At 43.4% G+C, this 20053-nt stretch overlaps 1 protein-coding gene across 1 annotated transcript in view; it reads right to left on the bottom strand.

Moving 5' to 3' along the window:
• Positions 1-6052: 6052 nt before the first annotated feature.
• Positions 6053-20053, bottom strand: part of nr5a2 (nuclear receptor subfamily 5, group A, member 2) — an 88087-nt gene continuing 74086 nt past the window's right edge. The window contains exon 7 of the mRNA XM_084066284.1: positions 6053-9721. Within this exon, the coding sequence (XP_083922410.1) occupies positions 9474-9721 (248 nt within the window). The 3' untranslated portion in view covers positions 6053-9473. The remainder of the gene's footprint in view (positions 9722-20053) is intronic.

Here is a 20053-nt window from a genome sequence, read left to right as displayed (position 1 = left end):
AGTCATGTTATTGGACAGACGCTCTACCAGTTGAGCTAAGCTGTTGGCTGAGAGTTACAGGTTTCCTGGTGGTTTTAACTTGTTTTTCTAGAAGTTAGTCTGCAAAGGAAAGCATCACAGTAAAGACACCAGTGGGATTTGAACTCATGGCCTCTGGATCATGTATACTGCGTCTCAACCCATTGAGCTAACAGATGGCTGACAAGTACAGCCTTCCTGGTAGTTTTCAGTTGATCTTCTGGAAGCCAGTCTGCAAAGGAAAGAATCATAGGAAAGACATCAATGGGATTTGAACTCATTGCCTCTGGATCATGTATACTGCGTCTCAACCCATTGAGCTAACAGTTGGATGACAAATATAGCCTTCCTGGTAGTTTTCAGTTGATCTTCTGGAAGCCAGTCTGCAAAGGAAAGAATCATAGGAAAGACATCAATGGGATTTGAACTCATGGCCTCTGGATCATGAATACTGCGTCTCAACCCATTGAGCTAACAGATGGCTGACAAGTACAGCCTTCCTGGTGCTTTGACTTGAACAACAAACAAGATAAATAACTTTAAAAAAATGTGTTACAGCATAAATATAAATCTTTTTCATGGGGGGCCCTGACACTACATCTTTTCCACATCTTTGCCCAAATACATGTCAATTTGGGGGGTTGACAACAAAAGGTTTCAGAACCACAGTTTCCAAGGAAACGGCTGTAGGTGAATGGATAGAGTCACTGACTAGTGAGCCGCAGGTAACAGGTTCAAGCCTCAGCTACAGCAGCAAGTCAGGATGTCAAATCAAATAGGTATGATTAGGAGTGAAATGGTAGTGACACAATGGTGAAAAAATACATTTACTAAGTCCAGAGCTCGATGAATGTTAGGGACCAAAAAAAGTCACTACAAAGTACTACCAATCAACTCTAAATGGCCTGAAACGTACTCCTAACAGGTTTTTGGGGGAACATTTTTTTTTCTGTTTTCGTCACTCGTCACTTGTCGTCACTACCGAAACGGGGAAAAAAAATCACAAAAAAATCACTACCAATCAGCTTTAAATTGCCTGAAACGTGCTCCTAACAGGTTTTTTGTGGAACAATTTTTTTTCTGTTTTCGTCACTCGTCACTTTTCGTCACTACCGAAACGGAAAAAAAAATCACAAAAAAATCACTACCAATCAGCTTTAAATTGCCTGAAACGTGCTCCTAACAGGTTTTTGGGGGAACATTTTTTTTTCTGTTTTCGTCACTCGTCACTTTTCGTCACTACCGAAACGGAAAAAAAAATTCACAAAAAAATCACTACCAATCAGCTTTAAATTGCCTGAAACGTGCTCCTAACAGGTTTTTGGGGGAACAATTTTTTTTCTGTTTTCGTCACTCGTCACTTTTCGTCACTACCGAAACGGAAAAAAAAATTCACAAAAAAATCACTACCAATCAGCTTTAAATTGCCTGAAACGTGCTCCTAACAGGTTTTTGGGGGAACAATTTTTTTTCTGCTTTCGTCACTCGTCACTTTTCGTCACTACCGAAACGGGGGAAAAAAATCACAAAAGAATCACTACCAAAAAGCTTTAAATTGCCTGAAACGTGCTCCTAACAGGTTTTTGGGGGAACCATTTTTTTCTGTTTTCGTCACTCGTCACTTTTCGTCACTACCGAAACGGGGGAAAAAAATCACAAAAAAATCACTACCAATCAGCTTTAAATTGCCTGAAACGTGCTCTTAACAGGTTTTTTGGGGAACAATTTTTTTTCTGTTTTCGTCACTCGTCACTTTTCGTCACTACCGAAACGGAAAAAAAAATCACAAAAAAATCACTACCAATCAGCTTTAAATTGCCTGAAACGTGCTCCTAACAGGTTTTTGGGGGAACATTTTTTTTTCTGTTTTCGTCACGACACTCGTCACTTTTCGTCACTACCGAAACGGAAAAAAAAAATCACAAAAGAATCACTACCAAAAAGCTTTAAATTGCCTGAAACGTGCTCCTAACAGGTTTTTTGGGGAACCATTTTTTTTCTGTTTTCGTCACTCGTCACTTTTCGTCACTACCGAAACGGGGAAAAAAAATTCACAAAAAAATCACTACCAATCAGCTTTAAATTGCCTGAAACGTGCTCCTAACAGGTTTTTGGGGGAACAATTTCTTTTCTGTTTTCGTCACTCGTCACTTTTCGTCACTACCGAAACGGAAAAAAAAATTCACAAAAAAATCTCTACCAATCAGCTTTAAATAAATTTACTAAGTCCAGAGCTCGATGAATGTTAGGGACCAAAAAAAGTCACTACAAAGTACTACCAATCAACTCTAAATGGCCTGAAACGTACTCCTAACAGGTTTTTGGGGGAACATTTTTTTTTCTGTTTTCGTCACTCGTCACTTGTCGTCACTACCGAAACGGGAAAAAAAATTCACAAAAAAATCACTACCAATCAGCTTTAAATTGCCTGAAACGTGCTCCTAACAGTTTTTTTGGGGAACAATTTTTTTTCTGTTTTCGTCACTCGTCACTTTTCGTCACTACCGAAACGGAAAAAAAATTCACAAAAAAATCACTACCAATCAGCTTTAAATTGCCTGAAACGTGCTCCTAACAGGTTTTTGGGGGAACAATTTTTTTTCTGTTTTCGTCACTCGTCACTTTTCGTCACTACCGAAACGGAAAAAAAAATTCACAAAAAAATCACTACCGATCAGCTTTAAATTGCCTGAAACGTGCTCCTAACAGGTTTTTGGGGGAACAATTTTTTTTCTGTTTTCGTCACTCGTCACTTTTCGTCACTACCGAAACGGAAAAAAAAAATCACAAAAAAATCACTACCAATCAGCTTTAAATTGCCTGAAACGTGCTCCTAACAGGTTTTTGGGGGAACAATTTTTTTTCTGCTTTCGTCACTCGTCACTTTTCGTCACTACCGAAACGGGGGAAAAAAATCACAAAAGAATCACTACCAAAAAGCTTTAAATTGCCTGAAACGTGCTCCTAACAGGTTTTTGGGGGAACCATTTTTTTCTGTTTTCGTCACTCGTCACTTTTCGTCACTACCGAAACGGGGGAAAAAAATCACAAAAAAATCACTACCAATCAGCTTTAAATTGCCTGAAACGTGCTCCTAACAGGTTTTTTGGGGAACAATTTTTTTTCTGTTTTCGTCACTCGTCACTTTTCGTCACTACCGAAACGGAAAAAAAATTCACAAAAAAATCACTACCAATCAGCTTTAAATTGCCTGAAACGTGCTCCTAACAGGTTTTTGGGGGAACATTTTTTTTTCTGTTTTCGTCACTCGTCACTTTTCGTCACTACCGAAACGGAAAAAAAAAATCACAAAAGAATCACTACCAAAAAGCTTTAAATTGCCTGAAACGTGCTCCTAACAGGTTTTTTGGGGAACCATTTTTTTTCTGTTTTCGTCACTCGTCACTTTTCGTCACTACCGAAACGGGGAAAAAAAATCACAAAAAAATCACTACCAATCAGCTTTAAATTGCCTGAAACGTGCTCCTAACAGGTTTTTGGGGGAACAATTTCTTTTCTGTTTTCGTCACTCGTCACTTTTCGTCACTACCGAAACGGAAAAAAAAATTCACAAAAAAATCTCTACCAATCAGCTTTAAATAAATTTACTAAGTCCAGAGCTCGATGAATGTTAGGGACCAAAAAAGTCACTACAAAGTACTACCAATCAACTCTAAATTGCCTGAAACGTGCTCCTAACAGGTTTTTGGGGGGACGATTTTGGCCTCCACACTTAGTGATTTTTTCGGATTTAACTTTTGTTTCGGTAGTGACCAACTTTCGTTTCGGTAGTGACACAATGGTGAAAAAATAAATTTACTAATATATGGATCCCACCGCAGGTCTAGGAAGACCCGCTGTGATTGGCCAGTATAATCGCTGTGATTGACAGTTCTTCCATTTTTGCAACTATGACTATTACATTACATTACAGTCATTTAGCAGACGCTTTTATCCAAAGCAACTTACAATAAGTGCATTCAACATAGGTAGGGAACTAATCTACTAATCACCAGAAGTCCTAAGTGCATTTTCTGCTAAAACAAGCAACCAAGAGTATACCTAGCGCTAAGGTAAAAGTGCAATATATCAGCTACCTACTTTCTTAAACAGATGAGACTATGCAACCCTAACCTTAATTCTAACCTTAATAAGCCTAAACCTAACTTTAAAGGACAAATCTGGACTAAAATAACATATAGGCGTTTTTTCCTACTTACATTGATCCCAAATGACTGGCCATGGGGTTTTGCTAAGTCCCGGAAAAGACGCGCTGTGATTGGCCAGTACAGTCACTTTGATTGGCAGTTGTGCCGAACGCTCACCCCAAAACATAATTTACACAAGACTATGGCGGCTCATGTGGCGGCCCAAAATAAATGCTACCCACCCCTACCAAAATCTGGCTGCAGATTGTTCAATACCTTTGCACAATACAATGAGCAAACAAATGGTGTGGTTGCTGGCAGTCTGGCTGGGAGAGGAGAGAGGCGATGGCAGGAGATGGCAGTAGCCCCTGGCTTCTTATATCCTTCCCGCTAGGCTGCGACCAATCATCCACTCACTCAATCAGAAAAACACACCTGCAGCACTGCACCCACAGACAACAGTAGAGAGCGCACGCACGCACGCGCACACACGCACACACGCACACACAGGGGTAAAGAACATCATTATAGTACATCTCCACATATATAACATACAGTAACAATGTTCCCAAGATCGCTGGTTCAAACCCCACCAAGGTTGTCCTACTCTTGACTCCAATCATCATTTTGAAGGCTAATATCAAGAACAACACTTAAAACACTAAGGAAACCAGTGTAGAGTGTGAAAGTACATAAAATTGCAGATAAAATACCATAACATCAAAAGGTCAGTATCATGTCAGTATCATGTCAGTATCATGGTCAGTATTATGTCAGTATCATGTCATTATCATGTCAGTATCATGGTCAGTATCATGGTCAGTATATCATGGTCAGTATCTTGTCAGTATCATGGTCAGTATCATGTCAGTATCATGGTCAGTATCATGGTCAGTATCATGTCAGTATCTTGTCAGTATCATGGTCAGTATCATGTCAGTATCGTGTCAGTATCATGTCAGTATCATGGTCAGTATCATGTCAGTATCATGTCAGTGTCATGGTCAGTATCATGTCAGTATCATGTCAGTATCATGGTCAGTATCATGTCAGTATCATGTCAGTGTCATGGTCAGTATCATGTCAGTATCATGTCAGTGTCATCATGACAGTGTCATGGTCAGTATCATGTCAGTGTCATGGTCAGTATCATGTCAGTGTCATGGTCAGTATCATGGTCAGCATCATGTCAGTATCATGGTCAGTACCATGGTCAGTATCATGGTCAGTATCATGGTCAATATCAGTATTTATTTTTTTCCAAAACTTGGAACCCTTGGGAAACAAGACACGTTGTATATAAATCTCACATCATATTATAAATGATTCTCTCTGGATGACACACATACTGTAACAAGTCTCTGTGGTGAGCAGAGGAAGAGAGGAGGACAGCGTTTTAAGCATAATAATTATTTATTGAAATATGAGGAAAAATTCCATCAGCTCCAAAGAAACACTCCCCGCTCACAGGAAGTGGCGTGACAGGGGTGGACAGGATGACAGCAAGAGGTCAGAGGTCAAACAAGTGAAGGGAAGCCTTGTCAGTGTGTGTGAGTGTGTGTCGCAATTGTCAAGAGTTAGTACATGAATGTGTACAGTATGTGTAGTACTTGCATGCCGGGTGTGTGTGTGTGTGTGTGTGTGTGTGTGTGTGTGTGTGTGTGTGTGTGTGTGTGTGTGTGTGTGTGTGTGTGTGTGTGTGTGTGTGTGTGTGTGTGTGTGTGTGTGTGTGTGTGTGTGTGTGTGTGTGTGTGTGTGTGTGTGTGTGTGTGTGTGTGTGTGTGTGTGTGTGTGTGTGTGTGTGTGTGTGCGACGTGTGTGTGCATTTGTGTGCATATGTGTGTGAGGGGGCATCCAAGGCAGCTGCAGAACTGGACCAGAAGACGGGATGGCAGATGGCTTGGAAGGTTTTGGGCACAGCAAAGATTGTCGGATCAGTTAGACGCAATTTGTTTGCAGTGCACCTATAGGGTCAGAGTTCAGGAGGGGAGCAAAGCTTCAGAGGCATATGATGGAGTTAACCACTTGAACCCCAGCATCTGGGGGGGGGACATTCGCCAAAAATAGCAGATTTACAAGCTCTTTGTGAGCTTGTAGATCGGCTATTGTTGGCGTAAGAGATTTGGTGTAGAAAAGCGGTCCAAGTACAGTACAGCAACTCAAGTCTGTTTCACTGAGATTTAAGTGGTTAAGCCCAAATGTCGCTTTCCTTCATTTTTTTTCTTTTGCAAACACTGCTTGCTTTGAATGAACACTGAATGAATTTACCACCATTTAACACTTAGAAAAGCAAGAGATGACGTTGCATCTTTGTCGAAAGGGGGGAAAAACAAAGACTGTGGGTTTGATCACTGGCAAACTAGAACTGGCGTTAATGACATCAAAGTCAATGTATACTGTACAAGAAACATGCCGTTGAAAGACCTTTTCCATCCATCTGTGATGTGGCGAGTTACAAAATGGCGTGAAAGAGTGAAATATTACAAGTCGTTTGTGGGGAGCGGCTGTTATGACAATTTTGGGGTTAACCAGTAACAATAACTACAGGTGTAAAATTCCACAAAGGGATATTGTGGGATGCCAAACTTCAATATGGCTGAGGAGGTTAAGGAAAGCCGAAATCTGTCTTGCTCATTTTTGGACACAAACACAAGTTTAACCACAAGTTTAGAGAACAGATGCAGTCTTTGGTATACGAACAAACCGAACAGAGAGAGAAAGATGCAGATTTGAACTAGTTGTGAAACTGAATAATAATAATAATAATAATAATAATAATAATGAACAAAACCCAGAATTCAACACCAATATCATCCACACCGACTCACTTAAATACAATATTCTCTTCAATGTACAGACTTCCATAGACATTTAAGGAAAACTCGAGAAAGAAATTTACCATGATAATTTTTCGCGATCATTATTTTTGAATGGCATCTCAGAGATAATAACTACTTGAACGGAAACAAATAATAACAGGAAAAAAAAGGAAAGGAAAGCATGCTACGGTAAACAAATTAGTTTTGGTGTGGACACCTCACATCGTGTAACACAAGGTAATAAATTATCTTCATTATTTAAAGCCGAACCAGTGGCACACTGTACAACAAAAAAAGAAGGGAAAAAAACACTGTAAAAAATGAAAAAGCTGAAAAATTATTCTACACAAAAAAATGAAAAATTGTCAGAAACAAAATGGAACCCTTAAGGCCTGAATTATACTTTGCTGTTGGTCATCGGAGAAAAGAAAAGCTAATCTACGAGCTCACAAGGTGACGCGGATGCGACACCTTGTGAGCTTGTAGATTCACTTATTTCTTTCAATGCATGACTTGAAGCACAACCAAGCTTAAATCAGGCATTATACAGCAATGTAAAAATGCAAAAAAAAAAACGCAAAAAAAAAAACTTGATTTAACGCCAACAGGTAGAAATTAAAAATTTAAGTGTTGATTCCTTTTGATTTTAGTGTCTCACGACATAATTTAAGTACTCAAAAAAATAAAAAATAAACATAAGATAAAACACTGTACACACTAAATAATAATACAAAATTAGAATAAAACGAAGGACTTCTCTTTTTTTGTCATTTCATTTCATTAATTTCTTTTTTTTTGTTTTAGGAAATCATTGCTTTGCAATTTATGGTTCATCACAGTTCTCTCCCATTTGACCACATGAATGTAAACACATCTCAGATTTTTTTTTCTTTTTTCGTCTTATCTTTACAACATGTAATACTTTATATATATATATTTATATATTTGTACATAAGTTTTTCATTCACATCTGCACGGTTAGCTAGCATGGTAATGAAATAAGGCAAGACTCACGTAAATGTGACATCACAATTGTTCTCTTTTCTTTTTTTTTAATAATACTGATAGCTTAAAGGTTGTTGTTATTTTTATTTATCTGTTCTGCAGCAGGCTTTGGTCTGTTATGGACAAAAAAAAGAAAAAAGGGGCGAGAAAAAAAGGCAGTGTCACCTTTTCTCCTCCTTTTTTATTTTGATGCTGTTCCAGTTTTTAATGAAAGGGAAAGTTTGTTTTTAAATACATTATGATTTTAAACCACAGCTGTGTTGTGTAAAACTGGGTCTTTCTGGAGGTATACACACAAGGAAATACTGCTCAAGTGAAATATGATTGGGAAGAAGGATTGAAAGAAGTTTGAAAGAAGAATCACGGAAATTGCTTTATTTTATTTTCCCCTATCATCTTTTCATTTTGTTCATTAACGTTTCTTTGATCATGATGATTCGCTCTTGCAAAAGGACCGGGACATTTTTTCCCCTTCTTCTTTGAGACAGACGTGATGGTATGTAGGTAGATATTTGTCGTCACTGTCGGGTGGAAACTTTGTATGTCCAAAACTGTTCCTTTTCAGGAAATGGAAAAAAGAGAACCTGTGTTCCAATTGATCTAATTATCATTATGATATAGTCACAAGCTCTTGTTAAATGTGTATAAAACCGACAGACACACTTAACTACTTTGACTTTCACTTAAAAACTTGTACATCAGCTATTTTTGCTTAGTTTAAATATGGAGATACAAGGTTTCTGCCCGACAGCGACGTTATGTAAGGTAGTAGTCGTCTCCAGCCCAACTCGACTGCCTGTCAGTCTGCTTGTCTTCACCGTACCAACACTGACATCTAAAAGGCCAGGTCACAGACAAGATGTTTCTACCAAATGACTGTCCTCACCAACGGGCCGTGTCGAGGACTACTCTTTTCTCTGTACAAAAGCCTCTTACAATGTCACATGGCGGTAAAATACAGGGGGTCTTTTTTTTGTTTTACTTTTCTTTTTAATTTAAGTTGCAGTCTGCCAGTCTTTGCATCACCTTGATAGTTTGTTTGTACAGACAAATTAGATACCGATAAGAGTCACAAAGTACAGCTTCAAGCATTCGTTTCCTTTTTTCTTCTCTCGTTTCTCAGAGTCTGTACAGCCGACGGCTCTGACCGTCTGTTCTAGGAGTAAAGGGATCGATAAGCTGAGTCTGTAGGTTTCCATATCAGTCTGTAAGGGTGTGTCTGTTTCTGAATGGAGTCCTCAGCCTTTTCAGTTTTTGAATTGACTGTGTCACTTCGCCATCAAAAGCGCAATAAATCAAACAAAATTCCGTCTTTACTCCGCAGAGAACTAACCCACAACAGTCGCCTCAAAGGAGGGAAAGACCGGTTTGTGTTAGCGAGGGCAGAGTTTTTGGGGGGACGACACAGTTGTGTTGTGGGTAACGTAGTCTTAACCCCAGGGCCACTCTCCACGGCCGCCCCCCCATCCCCTCCTCTCTTCCTTTAAGCTCTCTTGGCGTGCAGCATCTCGATGAGCAGGTTGTTGCAGGGCACGTCTCCGTTCAGGTGCTTGTAGTACAGGTACTCTTCGGCCTGCAAGCTGATGGCGCGAATCTCCGGCAGCCGGAGCAGCAGCTGTCCGAACTTGTCCGTCTGCTGCGGGTAGTTGCACATGACGTAGTCCAAGAGCGCCGCGTTCACCTGCTCCTGGACACTCTCCACCAGGTGGAAGTTCTCCAGGTTCTTCACGTCTGGAGGAAGGGGGAAACAAGACAGGGAAGAAGTGGTTAGAGCAGTGGTAAATGGTAATGTGGTTAATAGTAACAAAGGTAAAGGTAGCAGTGGTAAATGGTTCTCGAACTTTTCTATTTATTTCGAGGACCCCCCCATAACTCTGAGAGCGTACAACTGGAAACAAATGGACCCTTATTCTAGTTGTACGCACTCAGAGTTACAGACCTGTAAGGTTCCATTTGGACCCCAACTCAAGGAACCCTGAGGGTCCCTGGACCACCCTTTGAGAACCACTGGGTTAGAGGGATGCTGCATGATGTAGTTTGCATTATATAGTGCCTTCATCCGAAGGGTTTTACAACGTGCGTTACATCACCCATTCATTCACATGACAAAACGGAAGTTTTGCCAAACATGCGCGCTGATTTACAGCGGACATTTTCATTAAAAGTCCTGGAATGGTTTTATATAGATGCACTGTGTCAGTAAGTTGTGTTATTACCCGTCACGGAAAACAAAGTTACAGGTTGAATTTTGGGGGGGTTGCAGGTGTTTTTGTCATACTAAAGAGCACTTAAAAATGGGACGAATGATGAAACCCCTCCTTAATCCCCCCCCCCCCCTCAACCCCCATCCACCCTCAGTCCCCTTTATTCTGAATCGTCTCTGGAGAGAGAGAGAGAGGCAGAGGGAATCGGAGAGGAGAGGGCAGAAAGAAATCCTGTCCTCCTCAGAGACTCAGTCCCCAGGAGTCGATGAATTATGTAGGGCAGAATTACAGCCGTTATTAGCAACCTCCAGTCACCGTGTTTCAACGCTGCAGCCGTTTGAACCAAAACAACACACACACACGCACGCTCAACATTAGGACATTTCACATTGGTAGATGAAAGCTTTGTTTCACACACGCGCAAAAATAATCTGAAGTGCCTTTAAAAAAAACACAATTATCATAAGAGAACATATCAGATTGACTGATTACCAATAAAACACAGGTTGAAGTCATCTTGGTTGACAGGACATTGATAAAAATCATCGAATATCATTCTTTGTGGGTGCAAATTTTAGTGGCTGTGGTCCGCCTGTCCAACATCCTGCCTCTTTGCACAGCTAGAAGCACTTTCTTTCCTTGACAATAATAAGATCACTGGGGGGTTGAGGTAGATTGGTGCAAGACCAGACAAAAATGTGCTAAAAGGATAATGGTGCAACAAGACACTGTATGTCCTTCTAATGATCATGACGAGTACAGAATATGCAATCAGGTTGAAAGAAAGGTGTGTCTGTGTGTGTGTGTGTGTGTGTGTGTGTGTGTGTGTGTGTGTGTGTGTGTGTGTGTGTGTGTGTGTGTGTGTGTGTGTGTGTGTGTGTGTGATCTTTTATTAATCTTTTTGACTCCAGGTTGAGAGGGCTCACGGAGGGCTAATAGAGAATGACGGGGTCCCTGTATCTGGCCCACACCTCTGGACTATTATGTGCACGCACGAACGCACGCACGCACGCACGCACGCACGCACAAAGAGGCCGCATGACCTGCCCTAATGAACCAGCTGACGCACACACACACACACACACACACACACACACACACACACACACACACACACACACACACACACACACACACACACACACACACACACACACACACATCCATATACACAATCATCTCATAGTTTTTGACTGAGCATTAGAGATAGAGGGAGGGATGGAGGAGACGGATGGATGGACGGAGGGAGGGAGGGAGGGATGGATGGAGATGGACGAGGAGATGAGGGAGGATGGAGGGATGGAGAAGGAGGGGGAGGGGGTGGAGGGAGGGAGGGAGGAGACAGAGGGAGGGAGGGGGAGGAGATCAATCAGTGACTAATGAGGTCTAGAGAATGAGAAGTCAGTCCTTCAAGGCACCTCCATCTATGATGCACTCTACCATGCTATTACACTGTGTGTGTGTGTGTGTGTGTGTGTGTGTGTGTGTGTGTGTGTGTGTGTGTGTGTGTGTGTGTGTGTGTGTGTGTGTGTGTGTGTGTGTGTGTGTGTGTGTGTGTGTGTGTGTGTGTGCTCTCCCCCTGACCCCTGTGTGACACGACAGAGGCTAAATAAGGCCAAGCAGAGGGCAGGAAAAGGAGAGAGGAGAGTTGGAGGTGGTGGGTGGGGGTTTAGAGGTGGGGGGGGGGGGCTTTGGCTGTGACAAAGGGGGCTTCCAAACAAACATGACATGTGCTTTTTCCTGCTGCCACTCAGCTGTCTGACCCCCGCACTATCACAGACCTGAACCTACGACCGCTGTGCTGCAAAACAAGACTGAGAGGGATTACACACACACACACACACACACACACACACACACACACACACACACACACACACACACACACACACACACACACACAGTGGTGTTGGGCTGGACTGTCATACACACAATTGTGTTAGGCTAGGTATATGCCTCTGCTTTGGATATCAGCACCCCCCCCCCCCCTCTCTGGTCATTTTCTAATTTTTTTTTTTTTTTGGCAAACGTAGATATTGTTATATTATTATTATTATAATATAACATTTATTTTTATTTCATATCATTATGCCTCGCAAGCTACGGTTGTGTAGATGCAATTTTATGTATCTGCAATATTGCTTATACGTGGTGGTTAATTCATAATGTAATTTTTCCCTTTCTAGAAATGTAGTGGAGTCAAAAGCACAATATGTGTCTTCGAAAAATGTACTTAAGTATAGTACTCAAGTAGAATGTGCTTGGTTACTGCTGTCTCTGGACATTTGAAGTGAAGAGATGCGTTCACATCTTCCTCTATTCCATCTTTGGATCGTTACAGTTCTGCACAGATGCCATCTGTGAATTATTTTAGCTGGCTGTTTAATATTTGATTTCAGGTTCCTGGGGCCACTTCTCAGTTTGATTTGCTTAATTCTGTCCAAGCATGACAGGGCGAGACCGGAGCACGGCAAAAACACGAGGTGTTGCCATGGTTTCTTGGAGAGAAAAAAAAATGTCTCAGGGTGTGTGTTGTCTGTGTCTTCGTGTGTGTGTGTGTGTGTGTGTGTGTGTGTGTGTGTGTGTGTGTGTGTGTGTGTGTGTGTGTGTGTGTGTGTGTGTGTGTGTGTGTGTGTGTGTGTGTGTGTGTGTGTGTGTGTGTGCGTGCGTGTGCGTGTAGTATTGGTGGGGGTAGTAATGATGAAGTGATGGTGGGGGGTGGGGGATGGTGAGGGGGGGTGCAACACTACAGAGAATTACAACCCAATGTCTCTGTCAAGCTAATTAGGGTGAAAACGAGGCAAAAAGACAGCATTTTAATTGCTAATTATTACGCGGGCACCCTTTTGAAAAAATAATGAAAGGGGGCTCCCCGACAAGAAAAAAAAAACCCAAAAAAGAAAGAAAGAAAGACGAGAAAAAGAAGGAGCAACTTTGTGGCTGATGATCGGTGACAATAGCGGCGTGATATCTGCTCCCCTGCCTGTCGTTCTCGCCAAGCTGGCGGGCAAAGCGTGTATTTGTATGAATAAACAGTGGCAATGAGTCATAATTATTCTCAATCTCAGTGGCCATGCATCAACTGCAAGAGGGAAGCTGAACCCGGTGATTTTCTAGTACAAGTGGCTCTCAACCTTCTCTGGATAAAATCTCAGAAGTGTCCGTGGCAGACCCATCTGACCACTTAATAAGTGGTCCGCTTTGTTTCTGTTTGTTTGAATGATCGTCAATCGATTGTGTTCCGGCTTGGGTCAATGGAACTAACATAGTATAACTTCCTATTTATCAATATAATGACAACTCATTCTTCAGAGTAAAAAAAAAATAAAAAAATACCATGACATTTATTTTTACATATTTCATTTCATATTAATTCTATATTATCATTTAAGATCTTAGTGTTTTGCTAATTATTTGGGGGCCCACTTATCCTCGCAGTATGCTTATGGCCCACAGGTTCAGAATGACTGTTCTTGTAGGAGGCTGAGAGGGTGTGCGTGTGTGTGTGTGTGTGTGTGTGTGTGTGTGTGTGTGTGTGTGTGTGTGTGTGTGTGTGTGTGTGTGTGCGCGTGCGCGTGTGCGTGTGTGTGTGTGTGTGTGTGTGTGTGTGTAGGAAGGTGGGGGTTGAGAGCATGGGGGGAAGTCGTGTTGTGTCAGGTCAAAGCGTTAACTATGCTAAGCGCTTGTCTTCTCGCCCGCCCCTCTCTCCACCTCTCTCTCTCTCTCTCTCTCTCTCTCTCTCTCTCTCTCTCTCTCTCTCTCTCTCTCTCTCTCTCTCTCTCTCTCTCTCTCTCTCTCTCTCTCTCTCTCTCTCTCTCTCTCTCTCTCTCTCTCTCTCTCTCTCTCTCTCTCTCTCTCTCTCTCTCTCTCTCTCCATCTCACGGCTCAGTCAGTCACTGTGGGACTAATTATCAACTTTTTTTTCCACATAAAACAGCCACAGCGCTCTGCTGCTGCAGCGCCGCGTCCAGAACCAACCCGCTCAGATGGAGAGAGACCCTCAGGTCCCACAGAATACATTGTTTCGTTTTGACGAGCGATCACAACGCCGGAGCTAGCGCCGCCACTCGCTGAGCACAACACACATACAGACGTGCACGCACGCACACGCACACGCACACGCACACAAATCATCCCATCCTTCTGCGCCACTCACTTGCTTTTTGTGCTTTTAATTAGTCTAGAGCTAATCTGTGCTGAAAATCATTCATTGGTTGTGTGTGTGAGCGTGTTTGCATGTGTGTTTTTGTACACACACGTACCACCCTTTCACCGCCCCTCACCACCTACTTGCCCCAGGGACCCACGCAGCAGCACTCAGACACATGCAAATGCCGCTCCGCTACTCCGCTTGTATTGTAATACTGCTGATGCCTTTGAGTTTGAACACTGGCGACCACAAACACACTGACATACATAAACATTATGTAGGTACTGTACTGCGCTATCAGGGTGGTCTGGTCTACTGTGGTTGTTAAACAGATCAGCTCCCTAATTCCGAAACTCAAAAACACTTAATGTCAAGTGTGAGGTTCACGCGAGGAATTTACTTTGGCAAAATGGAACAGGAATCTCCCCGGTATAATGATTAACACAGGACTATACCGACAGCGTATATATATACTGGACATCCAGGAGCGGTCTGCAAGTAAGAGCTACCCCACAATGGCTGATGTTTCCATTAACAGCCATATGTCTTGAATTGTCCTTGACAAAGGACCAAGAATGCAACAAAAGCCTTCTACAGTTACCTCTCTCCTTAGCTCACATTCCCATATTTCATGTCCTGGCAGTTCTTTCTATTGTTTGGCCTTTATAATCCTTATGATAAGTTGCTGGCAATATAGACATTTTTCACAGCAGCTATATTGACATTAAATAGTAGGGAGGTGTTACCAATGATGCTAAATAGGGTTCAATTCTGTTTAGTGTAATCAGAGCCTTTCCAGAGAGCCAGCATGCACAATTCCAGCACCGTGACACTGTTTTACCTGAATGGAACGGAACATTAATTAGTATGGTTGGTAACACCTGTGTTTAACCACATTTTTTCACGTCAAAATGGCTGCTGTTGGTGGTCTAGGCATTGAGTTATACTGCGTGCTCCTGTTGCTTTCACCATAAATCATTCTGGCTAAAATGTGCTGGCTGAATGCCACAAAAATATGTAAATGTACACCAATGACTGTTGTTTCTTTTACCCTCCAGTGAATCTTAATGGTCATCAAGTTGTTCATTGTAGACACTGAGTTTACAGGCATAGCTGAGGAAATAACACTGTGTTCCAATACCAATACTGCTTCAGTGCTACCGATCAATAAAAACCTGGCAGTCACATGCTGCTGGTTCACTCAGCCCCCCCTCCAAACTTTAGAGCATGTGCTTCCTGCCGAGTCCAAAAACAACACATAAAACCCGCCGGCTCATAAACAGTTATTGAGTCCACCGCTGTCAATAAACTCGGCCAATTAAACGTGAGTGGAAGACCGAAAAAAAATAAGGAGAAAAAGTCCACTTCCTGTATTAGGGAGGGACCTGTTGCTTTTCCTTGTCCAATTGGGGGTTTCACTGGCATTTATACAAGCCTATCAAAGCGCAGGCCCTCCTTTTACGATGACGGCGGTGCCTCAAAGAGGCTGGGAGTGGTGGCGGTGGTATGAGAGAGAGAGAGGGAGGAAGGGTTTTGTCTTTATGACACGCTGTTGGATTGTTATCAACCCGCAGCGGAGCAGGTCTCTTCATCATTAACCTGGCTCCCTCCAGCAGACATCCAATCAGGCAAGGGGGCGTGAGATGGCAGAGAACCTGGTGGCCCTTGATGCCGGCTGGGAGAGGCCAAGCGAGGACTTGTTGCCCGTGGAGGCGTGGACTGTCTATATCCTGGAAGACGGATAGTTTCTACTCCCTCCTGTTGTGACCGACTGACAGTGTGACTGAGTTCTTGTTGTCCTAGTCTAGTCTTCTTTGTCTTGTCCTATGTTGTTTCTCTTGTCTCTTTCTTTTCTCTTTCTTCGGACTGCGCCCCGGGCCAGTGTAATAACTGGGTGGGGGGGGGGGCAAATCCCGAACCTATGAACCATATGAACCTATAAGCGACAGTCTGATGAATGAGTCACACGCACACGCATGCGTGTGACTCATTGCAGCGTGTGTGTGTGTTGCAAAAACAGGACGGGAAGGGGGCATTGGGTTAAGGGGTAATAACCGTACGGTCAACCCTGTCACTGAAGGAATTATCAGAGCAATAGTTCACTGCTCTGATAACTCATATCAGGTGAGACTCACTGGTATTGTTATTTAAGATGAAAGAAAAACAATTCTTCTTCTGAGAACTCAATCCAACCCCAATTCAGTCACACACCTACAGTACATTCTGTACCAATGAGCATTCACTCTAGTATCTCTCTCTCTCTCTCACATACGACGCACGCACGCACGCACGCACACACACACACACACACACACACACACACACACACACACACACACACACACACACACACACACACACACACAACACCACCACCACCACCACCACCACCACCACCACCACCACCATCATCATCATCATCATCATCAATACCTCTCTGAGAAAGAGTTTCGGTGTGGATGTGGACAGGGTTGTTTTTCCCCCCCGTTACAGCTCGGTAATCCTATCTAGTCTATCTACTCACCTCCCTCGCTTGCTAGCAAAACCCACCCTGCAATCTAGAGCTCCCCATTTCCTTGTTTGTCTCCAATCCCAATCCCCGCTTGGGGAATTCCCAAGTACGTCTTTCTCTGCTTCCATGTCTGGGAGAGAAAAGATGAGGCATAAAACTAGGGTTGAGCGGCTCTTAACATTTAATGGGGTCTTTGACGCTGTACACCAAAGGCTAAACATAACAGCTAACATGAAAGCACTGCTAACACGGGGGTACTGTACAATGAGCGGATATGTCATGGAAGACATATTGTTTACCATCATCACATTGAGCTTTTAAGCCCGAGTTATACTTGGTTGAGCATCGTATCAGAAAATAGCCTATCTTTGGAGCGACAACTGAGACTCATCTGAGTATAAATCAGGGCTGTTATCAAGGATCCACAGCTGGATTCGGATCCTTAATTAAGATAGAAGCCTGACACTTGCTATCGTACTGTGTGTTTCTTTATTTCTGATGGGAGATGAATGATATAGGTAAAGCACATTGCAAATTAACACAACACGAGTCTAATAACTGTAACGCCTCGTCCAATATTTCGCTATCGATAGTGAGTTACTATGTGTGCAGTTAAAATATTTCGCTATCGATAGTGAGTTACTATGTGTGCAGTTAATCATAATCTATCTCACTTCTTCTCCTTCTATGGTTAAATAAAGGTCTCATTAAGACCTGAACAGCGGCTCTTTCATTTCCACAGCAGCAGCATAAGTAGGACTATACATGCCCTCAAGCTGGGCACTAAGCCCAATGTCCAGAGGCCAGATATCCTCTGCACTAACAAGGCATAACAACAACCACCTTATAGTTCCTGGTTCCCACAATCAAGTCACCCGATTGGTGTGCTGACGAGCCAGCCCGGACAGCTTTTTTGTCCAGATGACAAAATAAGGTATGAAGGCTCAATTTGTTGAGGGAGGGGGGGGTACAAATACCACACGGCTATGAAAGAGAATTAAGCAGGAAAGGTCCTGTTGGGGATATATTAAGTCAAATATAAGCCCAACATGGCTACGTGTTGTTTGTAAGTCTAAGCAGGGCCAGTCCGGTCCAACCAACGCCTGTCGCCCCAAGGACGGGTCAGCGCGGGCGGCCACGCCGGTGCTATAGATGAGGAGAGAAGGTCGAGCGATGTTGAGAGGACGAGAGAAAAGCGCCTTAGGTCTGATGAAATAAACACGAGGAAAGGTGCTCGGAGGACGAAGACTTGAAGCCTCTCGCCCGTCGTTGACTAATGCTGGCTGGAAGGAGCATGGGGCTTTGTCCTGAGGTGAGCGCAGAGGAGGGCGAAATACATTTACATCCTGCTTTGGTTCTGGCTGTACGGGTCATTTATTAAGGTCCGCGAGGTATGGCCAAAGGATTAAAGATCTGACATGCACGCACACACACAGTGTGTGTGTGTGTGTGTGTGTGTGTGTGTGTGTGTGTGTGTGTGGGGGGGGGGGGGGGGTTCTGCACTGTTCTTCATACAATTCTGTCAAATCCACAAACTTGGGGGAAAAACGTAACTTCAGGCCTGCTCTGTATCAGAGGGCACATCAGCCAATGGAAGACTGAGCTCTGCTCAGCCAGGAAGACGAGAGAAAGAACAACAACATATTGTGCAGCAGATATCTTTGCCTTTACGCTACTAAATCCAGGGTTTACAGACATGTGTGAAATTCAATCAAACTCACACAGGGCCAAACCTGGGGCGGAGGGGTAGGGCAGAAAAAAACAACAACTGAAAATCAGATTGTCTCAGCATTATGAAAATCCATTTGCCAGAGGGACAGGGTCAGACTTGAATCAGCAATGAACCAAGTGCTTAGACCGCTCAGGTCCCTCATGTCCCCCACTATACCAACTCCTCCTCCTCCTCCTCTGCTTAAGCCCCTCTTCCTCTGCCCAGACACACCCACTGCTCCCCTTTAGCCCCTTCTTTAACCCCCCTGGAGGTGCAGGACCAAACACCTTTCAATGAGACCCTCCTCAGAGGCGAAGAATTCCCCTGGTCTGTAACCCCTATGTCATCTGGATTCATCTACTGCTCCTCAAACCAACGTGTGTGTGTGTGTGTGTGTGTGTGTGTGTGTGTGTGTGTGTGTGTGTGTGTGTGTGTGTGTGTGTGTGTGTGTGTGTGTGTGTGTGTGTGTGTGTGTGAATGTAAGGGACAACTCTCTGAATTTTGTACGGTGATTCTTGGCTGATCGACTTTTCTTGACTTAACTACCCAACTAGTTTGTACCTGTCAGCGAAAGTACATAGACACGGCTACGGGCTGCTGTGTGTGTGTGTGTGTGTGTGTGTGTGTGTGTGTGTGTGTGTGTGTGTGTGTGTGTGTGTGTGTGTGTGTGTGTGTGTGTGTGTGTGTGTGTGTGTGTGTGTGTGTGTGTGTGTGTGTGTGTGTGTGTGTGCGTGCGTGCATGTGTTTCTGTCTGTCTCAATGAGCCTTGTTTTGCATTCAGAGCACTTTCACACCCCTCGGCTAATAACATGCTGGACCACAGCTAAAAAAAGTAGAGGGTGGGTTTGGTGTGTGTGTGTGTGTGTGTGTGTGTGTGTGTGTGTGTGTGTGTGTGTGTGTGTGTGTGTGTGTGTGTGTGTGTGTGTGTGTGTGTGTGTGTGTGTGTGTGTGTGTGCGTGCATAAGGGGGCATGTCAACATTTCTTGTTTATGATAAAGTGACAGAAAATCATTGGGGGGTCAAGTACCCCCTCTACCCCCGCATCCCCACTGCCCCCCCTGCCCTCGCTCCACCCCCTCCACCCCACCCCTCCAGAAAGTCCTGCTGCAGGAGGCACAGAGGTTTGCCGTGTGAAAAAGCAGCCCTTTAATGAGACCATTAAAGAGTCCGTCTCCCTGTCAATATATTTCTCTCATTCTTTCTTGGACAAATTTGAATTAATAATTCAGCGCCCGCCGCCTGGGGATGTATATTTTCACCATGAAGGACAGTTAATCCATAGCGTCATTTTTTCTCTCTCTCCCCCCCATCTCTCTCTCTCTCTCTCTCTCTCTCTCTCTCTCTCTCTCTCTCTCTCTCTCTCTCTCCTTGTTTATCTCTACCTTCTTTCTTTTCAACCCTCATTTTCTTTCTCATTCTCTTCACCCTCTCTCTTTATCCCTCTCTCCTGACACCATCCTAAGCTCTCTCTCTCTCTCTCTCTCTC

The sequence above is a fragment of the Gymnoscopelus microlampas genome (assembly GCF_963454915.1).
Source record: "Gymnoscopelus microlampas genome assembly, chromosome: 9".
Taxonomy (NCBI): domain Eukaryota; kingdom Metazoa; phylum Chordata; class Actinopteri; order Myctophiformes; family Myctophidae; genus Gymnoscopelus; species Gymnoscopelus microlampas.
Note: the sequence above shows the minus strand (reverse complement) of the source record. Positions and strands in the feature narration are given on the sequence as shown.